The sequence below is a fragment of the Cryptomeria japonica genome, chromosome 3 (genome assembly GCF_030272615.1).
Source record: "Cryptomeria japonica chromosome 3, Sugi_1.0, whole genome shotgun sequence".
Lineage (NCBI taxonomy): Eukaryota > Viridiplantae > Streptophyta > Pinopsida > Cupressales > Cupressaceae > Cryptomeria > Cryptomeria japonica.
Window position 1 is genome coordinate 97517144 of NC_081407.1, and position 17977 is coordinate 97535120.

The window sequence follows — 17977 nt, forward strand, 5'->3', positions numbered from 1 at the left end:
TAGCTTTTTAAGCTTAATTTAGCTTTCACGCTTAATTTAGCGTTGAGCTCTTTAGTCTTTTACTTTTATGTTATGTTCTAATTATAGAACATCGTCTTCTAACCTCTATATATACGTGTGTATATCGTTCAATGTAATTATCCGATTATTGAATCATTCATTCAAATTATTTTTCATCATCAACTATACAGTATTAACACAAACAAAACATTTCCTGATGTTGGTAACTCTTTCTCTTGAACCATATGAAAAAACTAAGTCTATGACTTCATCCTTTTCTATTTGTATCAATATCATATAAGTTGAAAACAATCTTAAGTCAATAAGTTGCTATTGTGACTGAGCTCTCCTAAATGAAGATTTGCATCCAATTGTCATCAAGTGAGACTCAAGGAGGGTGATGCATGGAAAATCATATTCAAAACAAAGCAAGTTTTGTATCAGTGGCTTGTAATTCCTTTTGCATTTCATAATGCTCTGACTAATTTCATGAGGCATTTGCCATTCTATCTTGGATGATATATTGATTTTTGGCCAAATTCATTATGACCATCTAATGCATTAACATTTATATTGAGCTCAGAGTGAAGATTTTAATTCCAAGGAAGATTACTATATCCAGAGAGGTTTATGCTACAAGTTGGTGAAATATTGGGTGCCTCAAAAGAAGAATTCAGCTAATGAGAGAGCCTCACACTTCAAAGGTTGTTGATCACATTGGTATGATAAAGATATTGGCACATTTATAAAGCTATGTATATTGGCCAAATATACAAGTCAACATTGATAGATTCATAAGGGAATGAGTTTTGTGTAGAACAAGTAAACCTAGAAAAAAAGAAATTGGGATTGTGTATGCCACTATCGGTTCCTTATCGACCGTAAGAAAGAAACTTCATAGATTTTGCAGTAACTTTCTTTGTCAAGAAAGGCATCTGTATCATGGCCCCACCGGGATTACATTCTTCACCATCTGCTAGAAGGGAATAAAACAATGCATAAGATCCACTACCTAAGGAGATCACCGATCAGCAAAAAATAAGCTTAATCATCATATAAAATACTTAATCACCACACAAAGTGGTTGTCAAAGAGTGATGATTAAGAAGCCATTTTGTTAACAAAAGGGCATCGGGTAGTCCACAAGAGACACCTGTATTGGAAAAGAGGTGACCGGAGGTGAGGGACACGACTCTCCATTCCATCTTGAGGGATATAAAAGGATCACCATATCAAGGAAGAGGGGGTAACTAACAAGACAGAAATAAGTATATAATCAGCAATCAAGTAGGAGGATCAAATAACAAAGAAGATAACAATAGGCAGGTAAAATTAAGGAAATCTGCAATTCAGAATATAGCCATACCTGATCTAGTAAACATTGTGGTATGCAAGGATATATGTTAATATGTATGCTTGATGTATGCAGCATGATAATGTTTTTAATGCATCCTTCCTCAGATACTAATATAAGCAACAATAAGCATACAACAATAAATATATTTGATGCATAACATCTTATAAGAAATAATGTGGAATATCTAGATTTCTAGTCTATTTATCAAATTGCTGCAATCAATCATGGCGAATTGAGTGAGGGAATACAAGGAGGGAGAAACTGATATGAGATCCTCTTCTAAGTACACCTCATGGTGGATGGTTGGTGGCCTGCCACACGAGGCCAAGGGGGGCAAGGTGTATCCCGCCCTTAAGCTTAGATGGGAAGGATGCTCCGGGAACCCTATTGTAGTTTCCCCTCCAACCTCTACAATGGTTGATTGTTGGAATGGATTCAAAGAAGTCTCAATCATAGGAGGGTGAATAAGGTGGCACGAATAGGGAGGGCAGGTACAAGCTTCCTCACTAGGTACACCACCTCATGAAAGATGGATGGCGGAAGGCCACATGAGGCCAAGAGGGATGCTATATCCGCTCTTGGGCCTAGTGTGAGGATCACTTCAAGCACCCTATCATGTCTCCTTATCCGAGTCCCGCTATGGTTGAACCCGTATAATGAATTACAGATATTATATAATTAAGATGATTTTGAATATATGTTCTTTAACCCTAGAGGTAATAATTGATTTTATAAATTGTATCTTCAATAATTGTCTACCATGATTGCAGGATCTCAACCAGGATCTATCTTTCTTGTACGTTCTTTGGGTAAAGTTATATCTTTAACTATATTATGTTCCTTGTTTTTATTGAACTTGTGATTCTAGAGCAAAATATAGGGTAATCCCAAAAAGGGGACATTATAATGTGATTACTTTTTAACCATTGTAGGCCGATTCGGTAAGACTTGCTTTCTCATTCCATGGAAGAAAACCAGTAAAAGAAATGATGTGGCTGATTTGTTGTTGCACTAATGATTGGATTTACTTTTTGTAGAACTAGTAAGCCTAGAAAAAAAAAAGTCGGGATAGTGTATGCCCCTACCAGTTCCTTCTAGACCATAGCAAAGGAGCTTCAAAGATTTTGCAGTAACTTTGTCTTTGTCAACAAAAACAAGTGATTACTTGTTTACCATTTAGAGACCGGTAAGGTGTGTTTTCTGATTCCATGCAAGCAAACAACTAAAGGCAATTGTCTGGTTGATTTGGTTTTTCACTAATGATTGGGTTTACATTTTATAAGCCTAGTTCTATCATTTCATTAATGGATATCATGAGAAAGTGTCAGGCCACATTGTGAGAAACAAAGGATACAAAGTTAAAGAGATCAACTTTGTTTAATCCACAAACAGATGATCAGACCAAATTGATCAATATAACATTAGTGCAGCACTTGTTTATAATAGGAAGCATCTTAAATATTAAGATATACATCAACAATCCTATAGCAGAGCATCCTTAAACATGGTTTGGTTATTTGCTTCCTAGTAGTTCAGACATAGTGATGGAACTGTCACAAGAAAAGTAAGAAAATCTGAAAAAGTGAATTCAAAAACCTGTAGCACTAAGATCATTATTGACAAGATGGAATAAATAAACCTCAAGTGTAAGAGGTTAACGGATGATAAATCTAAGTACAAAGAGCAACATGATAGGCATGGAGTTTACCAAAAGTTCTAGATTACAGACAAAGCATGATTGCTCAACCAAAGAAAGCCTCCAAGTTAAAAAAACAAAGTTGAAACCCTTATGTGTGGTCCATTTTAAATTCTTGAACAAGTTGGTAAAAATAAATTCAGATTATATCTCCCTCCATACATTAGGTATTCCTCCTCTGCTAGATGACAAAGAAGGGATTCCGTTGTCCTGCATTGAAGATCTATTACCTAGGCAAAGATGTATTGCAGAAGCAGGTAAGAATATTCATGAAGGGAGAGAAGGACAATTGGCATGGGAATGAAAGGACAATTTCCACGGAAAGCCAAGTTTATTGAGTTTCTAAGAAATTATAAGGATCTTGATTAAGAATGCTCTACAGAGTTGAGTGAGAGAGTCTGTATTTGCAGTGAGGTGCATAGCAATCACAAGTGTAAATATACTGTAATCATGTTGAATGTGCCATTATAGCCAGTACCTCATAAGATTGCAAAGAGAAAGTGGCAAGAGAAAGAAAAGGTCCTTACTCACCTAGAGTTCTTTCCAACATTTAGTTCTCAAAGATAACCTGATGTTTATGCTTTGTTCTTGTGCTTTTAATTCCTATTTGATGTAAATTATGCATACAATAATCTGTTATCACTGCACTTCACCATCTCAACTCTAACCACAAATTTGATCTTAGGAAAATTATAAGGGAAATTGGACAAGCCAGCTATTATAAGGATTAGGTGGCATTGTTTTAATAAATTAGATAGAAAATTTTAAGAAATAAATGACATTGAGGCAATTTGTTGGTATTAGCAAATCTTATCATAAGCATCTCACACATGAACAATATTTTTCAAGTTATTCCTCAGTGACAAGATATGTGAGTATACTAGTCTATCTGGAGCACATGATTCATGCATATGATGTTAATCCAGAGAAAGCAAAAGCCATTTTAACTGGCTCAAGCCTGCCAATGTGAGATTTGTATTGAGAGTTTAATTCTTGAAAAAAAGAAACATATCCTTTTCTGTAAGAGTATCACTTCTGTTGAGGCATGGACCAGCTAGGACTCGAACCTAGGACCTTCCAACGCTGCTGGAGTGCTCTACCACTGAGCTACTGGCCCCTCTTGGACCAGTCCATCGTCGGTCCGGGTGTGGCTTATTTCCAACACCAACACCCCCCCTTAAGCCACACCTCTCGTGTGCTTGGGGCTCCTAGCTTGGACCTGGCTCTGATACTATGTTGAGACATGGACCAGCTAGGACTCGAACCTAGGACCTTCCAACGCTGCTGGAGTGCTCTACCACTGAGCTACTGGTCCCTCTTGGACCAGTCCATCGTCGGTCCGGGTGTGGCTTATTTCCAACACCAACAACTTCCATTACAACAAGGAATAAATCCTTTGCTCAGAAGAGATCAATAAAATCCATATGTTGAGCTGTAGCAAAAGATTAACAATGGTCCAAATTTGGCACTACTTAACTTGCAACTGACATTTGAGGTGAAAACATATGCAAGTAAATTATATTATAGGTGCTGTCTTACTGTGAGGAAATAAGCTTGTTTGTTATCATACAAAGTTGTTTAATGGAGGAATTTTGAATTACTACACCTACGACAAGGATTTATGTGCCCCTTTTCAATAACTTGAGAAAAGAAAATATTATTTAATGGGAAAACAAACAACCACCCACACAGATCACAAACTACTTCAATGTTTGCTAGCACCATTAAAATTGCAGCAAATGTGACATTATAAATGTATAGGTTTATTCCAAAAATTTCATTTGGTTAAGAAGTGATGTGGTACCAACAATATGGAGGTCGATACATCGACGGGCACTACAAAGGTATTGGGCCCGCACCTTTGGTAGACAAAACTTTTGACTTAGAATACGTGGGCACGTGTTGTGAGCAGGAGTGCTATAAGCATCTCGTTCTCATGTTGGTGGGAATATGACTTCAAGACCGAAATGAGACCCCAAGATGAGCCTAGAGGGACAAAGAAACAAATAGTTGACGAAGCCAACATAAGGGACAGAAGGCAGAACGCAAAAGACAAGAAAAGCAAAGCTAGCAAGATTAGAAAATTCAAAAGAAAAAGTCATTATGACATCCTGAAAATTAAGAAATTAAAAGAAAAAAGGACAAGGGAAATAAAAAAGCAAAGTGGTAGAGGTAAGCAAAAGTTGTTTGCACTTCAAGAAATTAAAACATAATAATTTTTACAAAGTGTTGGACGTCAAAAAGTTAAACATGAAAAGAATAAGGAAAATATTTTTTATGAAAAAATTAAAAAATGTGGTAGAAGTTCGAAGGCTAAAAATAAAAGGTGGCAAAAAATTAACAGTAAAAAATGCAAAGGAAATCAAAAGAAGGTGATTATTTTTTATAAATTTAATAAATTGCATGATCAAAAAGCTAACCCTAACCCTTAAAGACGAAAATCATTATAAAGCAAGAGCATGAAGACATTTCCCCTACCAAGGATACGAGCACGAAAGGTTAAACTCAGCAGGGTACAAATTGCCAAGTCCCAAAAAGCGAGTGTAGGATCAAGTCCATACACCATACGGAGAATAGGAGAACAGAACATTGCAACATCAAGTCCGTACGACCTTAGGGACGAACAGATTGTAGACGGTTGAATCCGTACATCGTACGAGAAAGGACATTACCATATAGACGAGGATATCGCAAACGGTTGAATCCGGACACTGTATGAGTAAGGACATTACTGCAAGTGAACAAATCACTATACGCAGCAAAAGAGGAAGATTTTGTACGATGTGTGAAGGACCTCGTACAAAGCTTGAAGAAGGTTGTAATGTCCCCAAGTAAGTTTAACCATTTAAGACATCATGATTCCAACATTCTCAAAGCAAATAGAAATAGAAATAGAAATTAACATCACGATGGAGTTCAACTTAAAAACCTTACTACCAATGTAAGTTAGGAAAAGATTACGCTTCTGAATAGGACGCTTTGATACCTCAACGTGATGACTTCCCTCAGGGTTTTTGGATCCAAGCCCAGGCCTAATTTTGGGACGACACCCTCAAGGACTTACATGGGTCGCTGATCTCTACCCATCTTGGGATAGACGCCCGATGGTTTTACACAAGCCTTTCCCTATTCATTCATACAATATATATTTTAATAGTATGATCTTAAATAGGATGCTTTGATACCTCAGCGTGACGACTCCCTCAGGGTTTTTGGATCCAAGCCCAGGCCTAATTTTGGGACGACACCCTCAAGGTCTTACATGGGTCGCTGATCTCTACCCATCTTGGGATAGACGCCCGATGGTTACACAGGCCTTTCCCTATTTATTCATACAATGTATATTTTAATAGAAGTAATGAAATTATTAACGATGCAACAGTCTGATTGAATTATTATCAATGAAATCTGATATAATGATTGTCTTTAATAGCATGAAATAATTGCTATTCCTATATGATCATGCAGTGAAGATATGAGGACTATCTCTTATTCGAATAACTATGCCCCATTGACCTTTGCACCCTATTATAGTGTGTACTTCACCCTGTTGCAAGGCGGATAATATCCCTCGGCGTTTTGAATATACTCTCCTAATAATCCCCCCCCTTCAAGAGACTTACGATCCTCTGTTAATATCTCTTTAAGGGGTCATAATTGAGGAGTTGTATTCCAAAGGACACGTCTATTTATCATTGCCTCCGCACCATACTATGACAAATATTATTATCAGTTTAGACTTCCCTAATCACTATCCTTATAGTCGATATCTGATCCTTAGCCTTTAATCAATTAGTGGTAACTTTCACGTAATCACTGATCAAGTCCATATTAGAATCATTGTATAGAATTGATTAGTCTTTAATACTTGACGACACTGGTTAAGGAATGTTGATCACCAGTTGACATCGTATTAATCGACACGCACCCTTGCCTTAGCCGATATCATTATAAACTACGACATTATTATATTAGTGACCATCGCCGGGCATATAGTTCCCATGTTATGATTCGGTAGTCTCGATTATTAATTTCCCATCGCTGGGCTACCGATTTTTTCATATGGACTGACGTTGCTGTTAATATAAAGTATACCGTAATTATTATTCTTCGCTAATCCTTCAATATCGTTCCATATCGACCTTGTCTTCCTGCTATGTCATTTTTCTTCATTGTGACAAGTGGATGATTTCATTTTTCCAATGGTATATATTTCCTTGGCAATTTATATTATTCTTGGGAAGCATATATAATAATCGGTGGATAAGTCAGATGATTGTTTGGTCACATTACTTATATTTTTTTTTATTAGTTCTCCTTCTTAATGAATATGGTATTTCATTTTTTTTATTTATTAATTATTATTATATAATATATATATATATATATTTTAATTTTATCATTATTATTTGTTATTAAATCGTGATTCAAAGTGGAGACATTACAAAGGTAGCCATACAAGGAGGGAAGGATAGAGCCGTACGGAAGATACGAACCACACATACTATATGCAAAAGAGGGAGCCGTACAGAATTGAAGAAAAGTTTGTACGTTGTAGGAGGAAGATCGTACGAAGGAGAGGGTGCACAAAATCACACCATAGAAGAAGTCATATGAGAAAGGTTGGAGATGTCGTACAGAGAGAGGAACGAAGCGTATAGGAGAAGGAAGGAGTCATATGAGCAAGGTAGGAGCCATCCACCCCGACATCATCTCTACTACCAAGGACGTCCTCTCACCCTCCTGCTTCCTAGTGATTTTGTGATGTCCCCTTACTGTACTGCCCTAAGATTTACCCTAAAAACATGTTTGCGATCAGTTAAGATTAGAATGTCATCTTACCAAATGAGTCTCTTTTGATGGTGCAGTCCCAAAGCCTGAAACCTGCAAGCACATCTGAAAGAACACATGCAGATATACATAGATATATTCCACTTTTAGATTACTTCTCATATTTTAAAACATATAAACATACAGCAGTATGGGAGAAGGGATGTGGAGGGTCCACCCAAAGCACTTTCCTATACCAAGCCTAAGAGGGTTGTATAGCACAGCCCTCCCCCTTGGTGGCTTGTATCTGCATTCCCCATCCACATTACAACTCCTAAAGTCACTTGCCACCTTAAGGGGTTTGGGCGAGATCGTAAGTGGACTACCTGGCCTTTTAGGTAAGTGCCCCTGGTTCTTTGGATCCCTTTGATCCACTTAGAACAGCATCTTACCCTCCAAGTTCATCCTTCATTGCTTACACCTGAGGCCCATCCTATAGGGTGGTAGTCAATCAGACAGAATTTCCAATTATTATTTCCTCAATAAGATTACATTCATAGTCTTAATTAAATATAGGCAGAGTGTTCATATGCAAGTAATTATTAGTAGATAATAAAGAGGCAGTAATTATACCGAAGAATGATTGAAACAAGTAGAAGACTGTACAGTACTTTATCTGAATCTGATAACTATCTTCCCTTTTGAATGTTGTTGTTTGATCTCCTAAGGATCAAGGACTGGCTGAGACTTTATTTTTCTTCCTTTTTCTTAAGTTTCTGATCCTCACTTCACTTCTCATCGATGCCTCCCTTTATATCCTCCTTCCATTGTGGGAAGATGTGTCCCTTGGGAAAAGTTCTCCTTGAAAGGTGATGTCTCCCTTCTAGACATGACCGCTGCCTTAAAGCAATTTGTTAACACTTAGCACACAATCGTTTAATACATTTGTTCAATTATTTCCCACGATAATGCAGATATCACTTCCTTCCTTGTGTCAAACCTTCATCATGTCAAACAATTGGGAATTCGAATTAGAGGTTATTTCCCAAACTCAGCACGAATCAGGCGAGTCGAGCCAAGTTCGGCGAGTTTTGCCAACTCAGGACTCGGACTCCGCGAGTTTTGCCCATAACTCGCCTGACTCATCGATGCCTCCCTTTATATCCTCCTTCCATTGTGGGAAGATGTGTCCCTTGGGAAAATTTCTCCTTGAAAGGTGATGTCTCCCTTCTAGACATGACCGCTGCCTTAAAGCAATCTGTTAACACTTAACACACAATCGTTTAATACATTTGTTCTATTATTTCCCACGATAATGCAGATATCACTTCCTTCCTTGTGTCAAACCTTCATCATGTCAAACAATTGGGAATTTGAATTAGAGGTTATTTCCCAAACTCGCCGCGAATTAGGCGAGTTCGCCGAATTGGCGAGTCGAGCCAAGCTCGGCAAGTTTTGCCAACTTAGGACTCGGACTCAGCGAGTTTTGCCCATAACTCGCCTGACTCGCGAGTCACATGAGTTATGGCTAAATTCGTCGAGTTTGAGCTCCAGGACTCACACCACAGCATGTGTAAATTTCGAATTGCAAATACAAAAAAAATAAAAGCTTTTTGACAATTTTTTTTTATTTCTTTTTCATTTAACCCTAAAAGGTCTTCTAATTGCTAGTTGTGAGAAGAAGAGAGGAAAAGTGAGAGAGAGGAAGGAAAACAAGAGGCCATAGGTTTGCAACCAGCAGGGAAGAAGAGCATCAAGGAGACCACAAATCACATTGGGGAGGCCATAGGCTTGCATTGAGAGCATCAAGGAGTCTACAGCAAGACTTCTCAACTCATTTGAAAGAGGTAAGTGTTAAACTTTGTAAATTTTGTTGGTTTTTTATGTATGTTAATGGATTTTTTTCATTTGTTTGTTAAATTTTTTTAGTTTAACAGTTAACTTTCCAAATCTTGAATGTTTTTATTTTTTTAGTTTAACTTCAATGAGAAGTAAAATAATAGCAAAGTGCAAACCCTACATTTTTTTAGAAAAAAATTGTAAACATGTATTTACAATTTTTTCTTAAAAAAAGTAGGGTTTGCTGATTTTTTCTATTACTTTATAACTTTATAAAAATTTCTTATTGCAGCAGCCTTCACGTTTTAAAAACATTCATTTTTCACAATGCCTAGAAAGGATGAGGCTTGGAAATATACTGAAGAGTTTCCTAGCAAACAAAAAAATCAAACAAAATGTTTTTTTCATAAAGAAATTAATTTTGGTGGCATCAATAGATTTAAATACCATATTGCCGGCATACCTGGCCATGATATTGAGGTATGCAAATTACAAACTGCTGAGGCAAAACGTTTCTGTTATGTCCAATTAGAAACGCATGAACAAGAAAAGTAATTGGAAGAGCTAAGTGCTATTGGCTTCCATGCACCCACATCCACATCTGCATCCACATCCGCAGGCTGTGTTGGAGAGGGTTCTTCCATAGCTCCCTTTTGTCTTAGTGCTTCTACAAGTGCTGGTGCTTCTACTTCTACTCCTCCTAGTGGCACTATTACCTTTGGCCCTAGAGTTCAGAAATCCAAGTTGGATAGTTATTTTGTGCCACGCAGTACTCCTGGGGCACAACCCTCACTTGAGAGCATGGGTTGGAACAAGGAGGTTCATGATGCTGCACGAAAACAAATTTGCAAGTTTTGGTACTTTTGCAACATTCCATTTATTGCAGCCAAGCAATTCTTTTTTATTTTATTGCTTTAAGTTTAAAAGTAAACTTATAGTTTGAAGTTGAACTCTACTTTGTCTAATCATAATCTATTTGTGATAGGTCTCCTTATTAGCAAGGCATGGTAGATGCCATAACCATTTGTGGTGTAAGGTTTAAAGCCCCTACCGATGCTGAGTTAAGTGGCCCCCTCTTGTTAGAAATGGTTGAGGATATAAAAGTTGAGCTAGAGGACCAACGACAGTCTTGGAGCAAAAAGGGTTGCACCATCATGACAGATGGTTGGACGGATAGGAGGATTAGAACACTCCTAAATTTTCTTGTTTCCTGCGGAGGTGATTGATCATTCTAATTTGTACTTCCCTAAATGCATTGAAAAAATTAAATTTTGGTTTGTTGAAACTTGATTGATAAATGATAATTGATAATTATTTTGCTCTATTTTCAGGATCCACCATGTTCTTGAAGTCTATTGATGCTTCCTCACATGTGAAAAATGCCACATACTTATGTGAGGCTATTGAATAAGTCATACAAGAGGTGGGGGAAGAAAATGTGGTGCAAGTGGTGACAGATAATGCAGCAAGTTATGTTGCTTCAGGTAAACTTTGAACTTTTCAAGTCTTGATGGAGAGGCATCTATGATTATTTAAAATTTTCTTAACACATCAAAATTTCTAATTAATTTAAAATTGCTGCAAAAAATTTTGGGTCTCCATGTGCGGCCCATTGCCTTGACCTCATGTTGGAGGATATTGGTAAGCTTGAATGGGTGAAATCAATAGTTGAAAGGGCCAAAAATATCAGCAAGATTATCTTCAATCATGCATTGGTCCTTAGCATTATGAGGCAATATACGGGGCAAAAGGAGTTGGCTCATCCTGGAATCACGAGGTTTGCCTCAAACTTCCTCACACTGAAATCCTTGATGAAATCAAAGGCGGCTTTGAGGCGTATGTTTGTTGGTGAGGAGTGGACTTCCTCATCCTATGCTATGACCACTACAAGGATAGATGTGGTAAATTGCATTTTTGATGAGCCAGGTTTTTGGACCCCTTGTGGAGAGATCGTGCAGGTAAATTTATTACAATTAAACATTTAGTATCTACTATTTAGTAATGTACTTTTAATTTATTAACAATTTAACTTTGCAATTTTGCTTTTTTTTAATTTTAATTTGTGACTTAATTGTTTTTGTTTAACATTATGTGTAGGTCACTGAGCCCCTCGTAGTTCTCCTACGAGTTGTTGATGGGGAGAAGCCCTCTATGGGCTATATATATGAGGGTATGGATAGGGCCAAGGAGGCCATTAGGTCCATATATGAAGGAGATGAGGATAAGTATGGCCCCATTTGGGAGATTATTGATAGGAGATGGCAGAACCAACTTCACAAGCCCATCCATGCAGCAGGCTATTACCTCAATCCGGCATTTCGATTTGGTGATGACTTGAAGGCGGATGAGGAGGTTCTTAGTGGCCTGTATACAGTGGTACAGAAGTTGTGTACTAATGGCACAGCCTCAAGTACAACGCTCCAACTGGATAAATATAATAATCAAGAAGGGGCAATAAAGACAATTTAGCATATAATCAAAGTTTGTTACATTCAAATAAGAAACTTTGAAAGGCGTTATTAATGTGAAAAGGGTGTGTCTAACAGGGAGTTTATTTTTAAAAGTTTGTAAATACAATCATAAGGACACTTTATATACACATCAAAGCCACATTGTAAAAGGTGGATTCTCGATAAAAACTAACACCTAATGTCCACTTATGGTTTCTATTTTTCTTTGTGTACAATCCTCAAAGAAACAAAGCTTTTAAATTTTGACTATCTGGTGGCAACATGTTGTTCTTGACAACATTCTATTTTATGCTTGTTGTCATGCACAACATGAAAAGAGAAACATGAAAAGAGAAAGCTTTAAAATGATCATGAAGCAAATATTGAAGACAACGGAAATGATAAAAAGCAAAAAATCTATCAGGCATAAGAACTAAGCAAGTAAGCACAACCTCTAAATTGGAGGTTGGAGGATTTTTATATCTCGAACTAGCTTCTCACTCAAAGATAAGACTTTGCATCAGAAGCACCAGTTTCATTTTTGAGCCCCTTCATGAGCAAGGGACTGGAGTGTGCCCATTGCAAAGTATGTCTCAATCCACAGAATTGGTGAGCTATACCTATGGATAGTTGAATATGTCTCAATCCATAGTTTTGCAGGTTTTTACTAGTGGATAATTGAGTACATCTCAATTCACAAAACGAGTGTTAGTGTGGATAGTTAAGTAAGTCCCAATTCACAGTTGATTGGTATTTCTCTTGTCAATAATTGAGTTTATCTCAAATCACAAGAGGAGTGGTGTACTTGTGAATAATTGAATATGTCTTGATTCGTAGGTATTTTGAGGATTTGTAGGTATGGCAGTTCAGATCCACTTTGTCTTTCCACGCTTAAATAAATGATTCCATACATTTAAGTGATTCCTATTCAAAACAAGGAGAACTTTTTTTCATCAAACATCAAATACGAAGGGCTGAGCCATATGCCCATGTTGCTACAGGATGCTGCATGGCCAAGTTGCAGGTGTTACAAGTTGCTGTAGAACATCATCATGGGTTGTTGACAGACAACTGTTCAGTAGTTGTTGACAAACAAGTGGTCAGTAGTTGCTGACTAAAATTTGTTTCATAGCATTGCTGAGATAACTGTCCTGCAACATGCTGATGGGAGAGAGTTTCCACAGCAGCTATAGGGAGATGTAAGACCTTGCAAACGACTGTTAAATGGCTGCAGAATATTGTAAGATGACATTGGGGCCTTCTTAATACTATTTTATGTATGTTCTCAGTTAATTACCTTATGTTGAGTTAGTTCTAACATTATTAGCATACACCAGTTGTGAAAAGAATGCTCTAAATGTTGCAGGACAATGCTAATCCTGTCATGTGGTCCCAGCTAAATGTTAATGACTTTCTAGTGAAAGTAAAATTTTCCATGTGACATTTTTTATATTTTTGAGTTACTGGCTGACCACTCATCGGCCATGATTGGGAATTCTGCTTATACGTGCATGAATAGGGAGTGGTTTACCAATCTAGTTCAACAAAGAAAGATGTAATTATTAAGCTGATAACCAACCAAAGAAATTTATATAGGAAAAGACATAAAAGGTTTGTGAATTGTAGTTAGTCTGTCGGGTAATATGTAGATCCTTTTTTCTAATGTCGCCCGTCCTTATAATTATAGTTCTATCTAATATGTGTTCTTTTATTTTATTTAGAGTTAGCTTTCAAGACTGTATCTTTCTTATCCGAGTGGAGAGGCCAATAGGTTGTAATGTATATAATCGCTGCTATTCTAATCGCGCTATATAATCTAACCACCCAACTATAGTAGCGGTAGGGCCCTCCTATCCGACTCTCCCAACTACAGTTTAGTTCGCCACCGGCTCTATACATACATACATACATATATATAGTTAAACATGCGTTTTTAGTTGTGAGCATTACATGTGCCAAGAAGATCACTAACAAAGTGAAAAAAGGGGGAAACTGGAGAAAAAGAAACGAGTTTGCATTAGAGTCAGAAGCAGAAATGTTATTTTTACTCACTGAAAAATGCTGTAATCTGAATGAACTTACGTAGAGAGCAAAATACCTTTCGGCGAGCCTCATTTGCCAAGATATCATCGTCTTTTAGGAAAACTGCAAGTTCTTCATCTTCATCAGCTTCTGCTTTTGCAGCAGCTGCACTTTTTGTTCTATGGATGTATTCTGCTTTACAATATTTGTTCCAAAAATCTATTTCACTCATCTGTTATGACAACTAGAATCAGCATTACTTGACGCTACTTGCAAATTATTTTTTGACAATATAAGTCCATCTATTTAATTAGCCTAACTATTGTTGTAAGCTTGAAAGAGAATTTTTTTATAAGAAAAACAATCAATAGAAAGGAAGGAATCTCACCTTTTTGGGCACATTCATTAGAAAAGCACGATGCACAGCTGGTTTTTCAGCGAAGATCTGCAGCATCCAATTCATCACATAAAAGCTTGATCTCCTGATGTCTTCATGAAATTACTCAACCAAAACTAAAATTTTAAAAAATTTATGCAGAGTCACACAGTAAGCATTTAAACTCAATCTATATCAGATAAAAGATTAAAGATGTTAACCTGAACCAGAGCAATGTAAAACATAGGAAAGGAAAATATATATAAGGATGCATACAGATGAAAGCACTCAACAAGGAGTTTAAGGAATAACATAATGCCAATATTTTAGTAGACATAAAATATCGCGTACAAAAATCCTACAATGCAAATACCATACATGAATGTAAATATGGTTGCAGCCTAGTTATTTGGAGACATGGAGTATAGGTACCAGTCGAGGAAAAGGGGCGCCAACCAAATTTGAGTATGGAAATAACTGACTGAGGAGACATATATATTACAAATAAATTTAGTCACCAGAAAGTGTGGGTACAACTCTACAGGCACAGGGGCATGGTCCATGTTCCTGTAATAGAGTTCCTTGGTAACTATGGTTGCGAGCTACCCACACAGTAAATGGCAGGTTAGAAAGCCAATTTTTTATTTGCTAAAAGTCAAAGTCCATGATCATATAAAATATTGCACAAGCTAAAGCTAAAAGAAAGATTGGAGATCTGTCAGTGAATGTCCAAATAATACTGATTAGAAATACTCCTCTGCCATTTTTCATTTTGTTCTTTGCATTCAGAACTAATCAATTAACATTTAAAATATTAAAACCCACCCAATTAGTTAACATTATTAAAGAGAATGAAAATGCGAACTGCTTTCCATTGTTGTAAATGAAGTTCTTCTGTCACTATTCCCAGAATCCTGTGAATTCTTAGGCGGAAATAAACCTGTAAAATTTGTATGAAGTTGCTTTGATTTGAATGTCCAGGCATCTACCATCATCTATATCTGTAGACACCTAAAATTGTCCTATCTAATTAAATAAATATTTTTATTTATTTAATTATTTTAAGCCTAATTCTTCTATTAATTAAATAAATCTTTATTTACTTAATTAATTCATTTATCCTTTTCTAGACTTATTTCTCATTTAAATAAATACTTTTATTTATTTAAATTATCCTTTTCTAATTTTTTGTCTTTTTTGTTTTTTTAAAGCAAGTTCTGCCTAGGGGGCAGTACCCATTATATTTCCAAGAGAAAAACTTTACAAAGGGTGAAGGAGATGCCACTCCTTATACTAACATCCATAGGGGATCAGTTATAAAGATACTTGATCCCATTACCTATGACCACCAGCATATCTCCTACTCCTTCTGGAAAGAGATCATCATTTTCTGAAGAAAGGCTGCAAACCTATCCATACTGTTTTCCCCCATTATGCCAGCCTTGAAAATGGACCAAGCCTTCTGCATCTTCTTCTTTTTCCCTACTGACTGCAAATTGAAGTATCCCAGCATACACCCATCTGCAGGAATGGAGACAATCCCATCCAAAGCTCTCATCACCTCCAAGTAAATCCCTTCCTCCACCGTCCTGTGCAGAATGCCATTTGCCGACAGAGCATGGCCCAGTACCTGAATGATGGGTTGGAACAAATCTTCCATCAGCCTTCCATCATGGACATGACCCCCAGACCAGTCCAAGAATGTCAACCACGGTCTTTTTTTCTTGTTCATTGACTTTTTTGAAAAGTCGCTCTACCTGCTCCTTGGGCGATTCCTCCAAACCAATCACCTTGCTGCACTTATAGACGATGCCTAAATGCTCTGCCATTATCCCTTATGCTAAAACAAGGCCGAATATGAGTCCATAAATAGACCTCCCCTCTGCCCGAGCGTCAATGGCACCCAAATCTATAAAGCTTGGGACAATCTGACTGTCAGTCGCATTGTTCCCAAGCATACTTCCTTGTGTAAAAAGTAAATGAAACTATCCACAGGAGAGAACTCCAATCTGGGATTCCATCACCCTCTACTTATAGCCGTCGAAAGCTGCTAAACTTATCCAATTCCAGACTTCAGGATTGAAAACAAATCAAAGGATATGATCTCCTTTAGTCCAATTGGCATCATGTCGTCCCTACCAAAATCTCTGGCAAGATCCTCCTCAATCCCCATGTTCGCCAGATAGTCTGCTGCTTTGTTGCCTTCTCGATACATATGTTGAATATGGTAATCACCTAGAGAATTCAAAAGCAAATTAATCCTCGGGATCCAACTCTGCAACTGCTAGCTTTGGAATACGGAATTGATCACTCCATTAAGGATGACCTGAGAGTCTCCTTCAATTACGAGTTTGACAATCCCATTATTAACACACCACCGAAGCCCTGCCTCCAGCGCGGAGATCTCTGCCACATTGTTGGTAACAACTCCTACCGGACCCGATATGGCACGCACCACCTCACCAACTTCGTTTCTGATGATAGCTCCCAGACCACTCCGACCCGGATTCCCCCTACTTGCACCATCGAAATTTAATTTCATCCACCCTGACGATGGGGCCTGCCACTTAGCATTTTTTCTTTTTGCTTTTCTGTCATTTAATCTATGATTACCACTCTGCTTAAAAGTCCAAAGTTTTCCCCATTTCAAAGTCCCACTTCAATAGGAATTTATAATTCTTCCCTTGAATTCTTCCGTTTACAAATTCCTCTATCACACCTTTAATTTTTGCCTTTAGGAACAGCATTTCTAATACTTCTTCCTTGAAAATCCTTCTGTTGGATTCCTTCCAAACATGCCAGATCAACAAATAGGGACAAACCAACCAGAGCATTCCCCATTTAGAGTGTCTCCCATTAATCGGCCAGGAAATGAGAAAATCCTTAAAACTTTGATTTTTGGCAATGAAGCATTGCAACATTTCTAGGAGCCAATCCCAACAATCACTGGCGTATGGGCACCAATAGAGAAGATGATCGGCCGATTCCTCCTCCTGTTTACACATGATACACCAATTTGGCCCCGAAATCCCGATCGATTTCAATCTGCTACCAATAAGGATCCTACCCTGAATAGCAATCCATAGGAAAGCCCCAGCTTTCGGTAAAGTCCACTTACCCCAGCACAAGATCGAGGGCCAATCATTATTCCTCTCTCTTCCTCAAAAGCTCGTAGCCAAGATTGACTCTATAATCGCCCGATTTGGATGCACTCCAAAGCAGGCTGTCTTCCTCGTCTGTGGGAAACACCTTTTTGCTCTGAATCTGAGAACCGTATGTGATTGATTTGATGCCAATCCCCCACACTCCTCCACAACAAAGAGGAGGAAGAATTGGGTAGTGTTTGAAAATAGTCTGCCACCCACGGGCCTACAGATGATTCAATCTAGTTGACCCAGTCTGTCTTCGAATAAATCTGCTAATGGGTCCCCATTCCAAGAATCGCGCCAAAACCTCGTTCTTTTGCC

General features: G+C 37.6%; 1 protein-coding gene and 1 non-coding gene across 3 annotated transcripts in view; both read right to left on the reverse strand.

The window, feature by feature from the left end:
- The window catches only part of LOC131046017 (general transcription and DNA repair factor IIH subunit TFB1-3), a 255073-nt gene that overhangs the window by 165106 nt on the left and 71990 nt on the right, over positions 1 to 17977 (reverse strand). For both annotated transcript variants that reach the window (XM_057979650.2, XM_057979649.2), the window contains exons 12-13: positions 14523 to 14579; positions 14211 to 14366 (exon numbers count right to left, since the gene is read on the reverse strand). In XM_057979650.2, coding sequence (XP_057835633.1) covers positions 14211 to 14366; positions 14523 to 14579 — 213 coding nt within the window. The remainder of the gene's footprint in view (positions 1 to 14210; positions 14367 to 14522; positions 14580 to 17977) is intronic.
- TRNAA-AGC (transfer RNA alanine (anticodon AGC)) lies at positions 4298 to 4368 on the reverse strand. Its single transcript has one exon. It is a non-coding gene; the product is annotated as a tRNA-Ala (tRNA).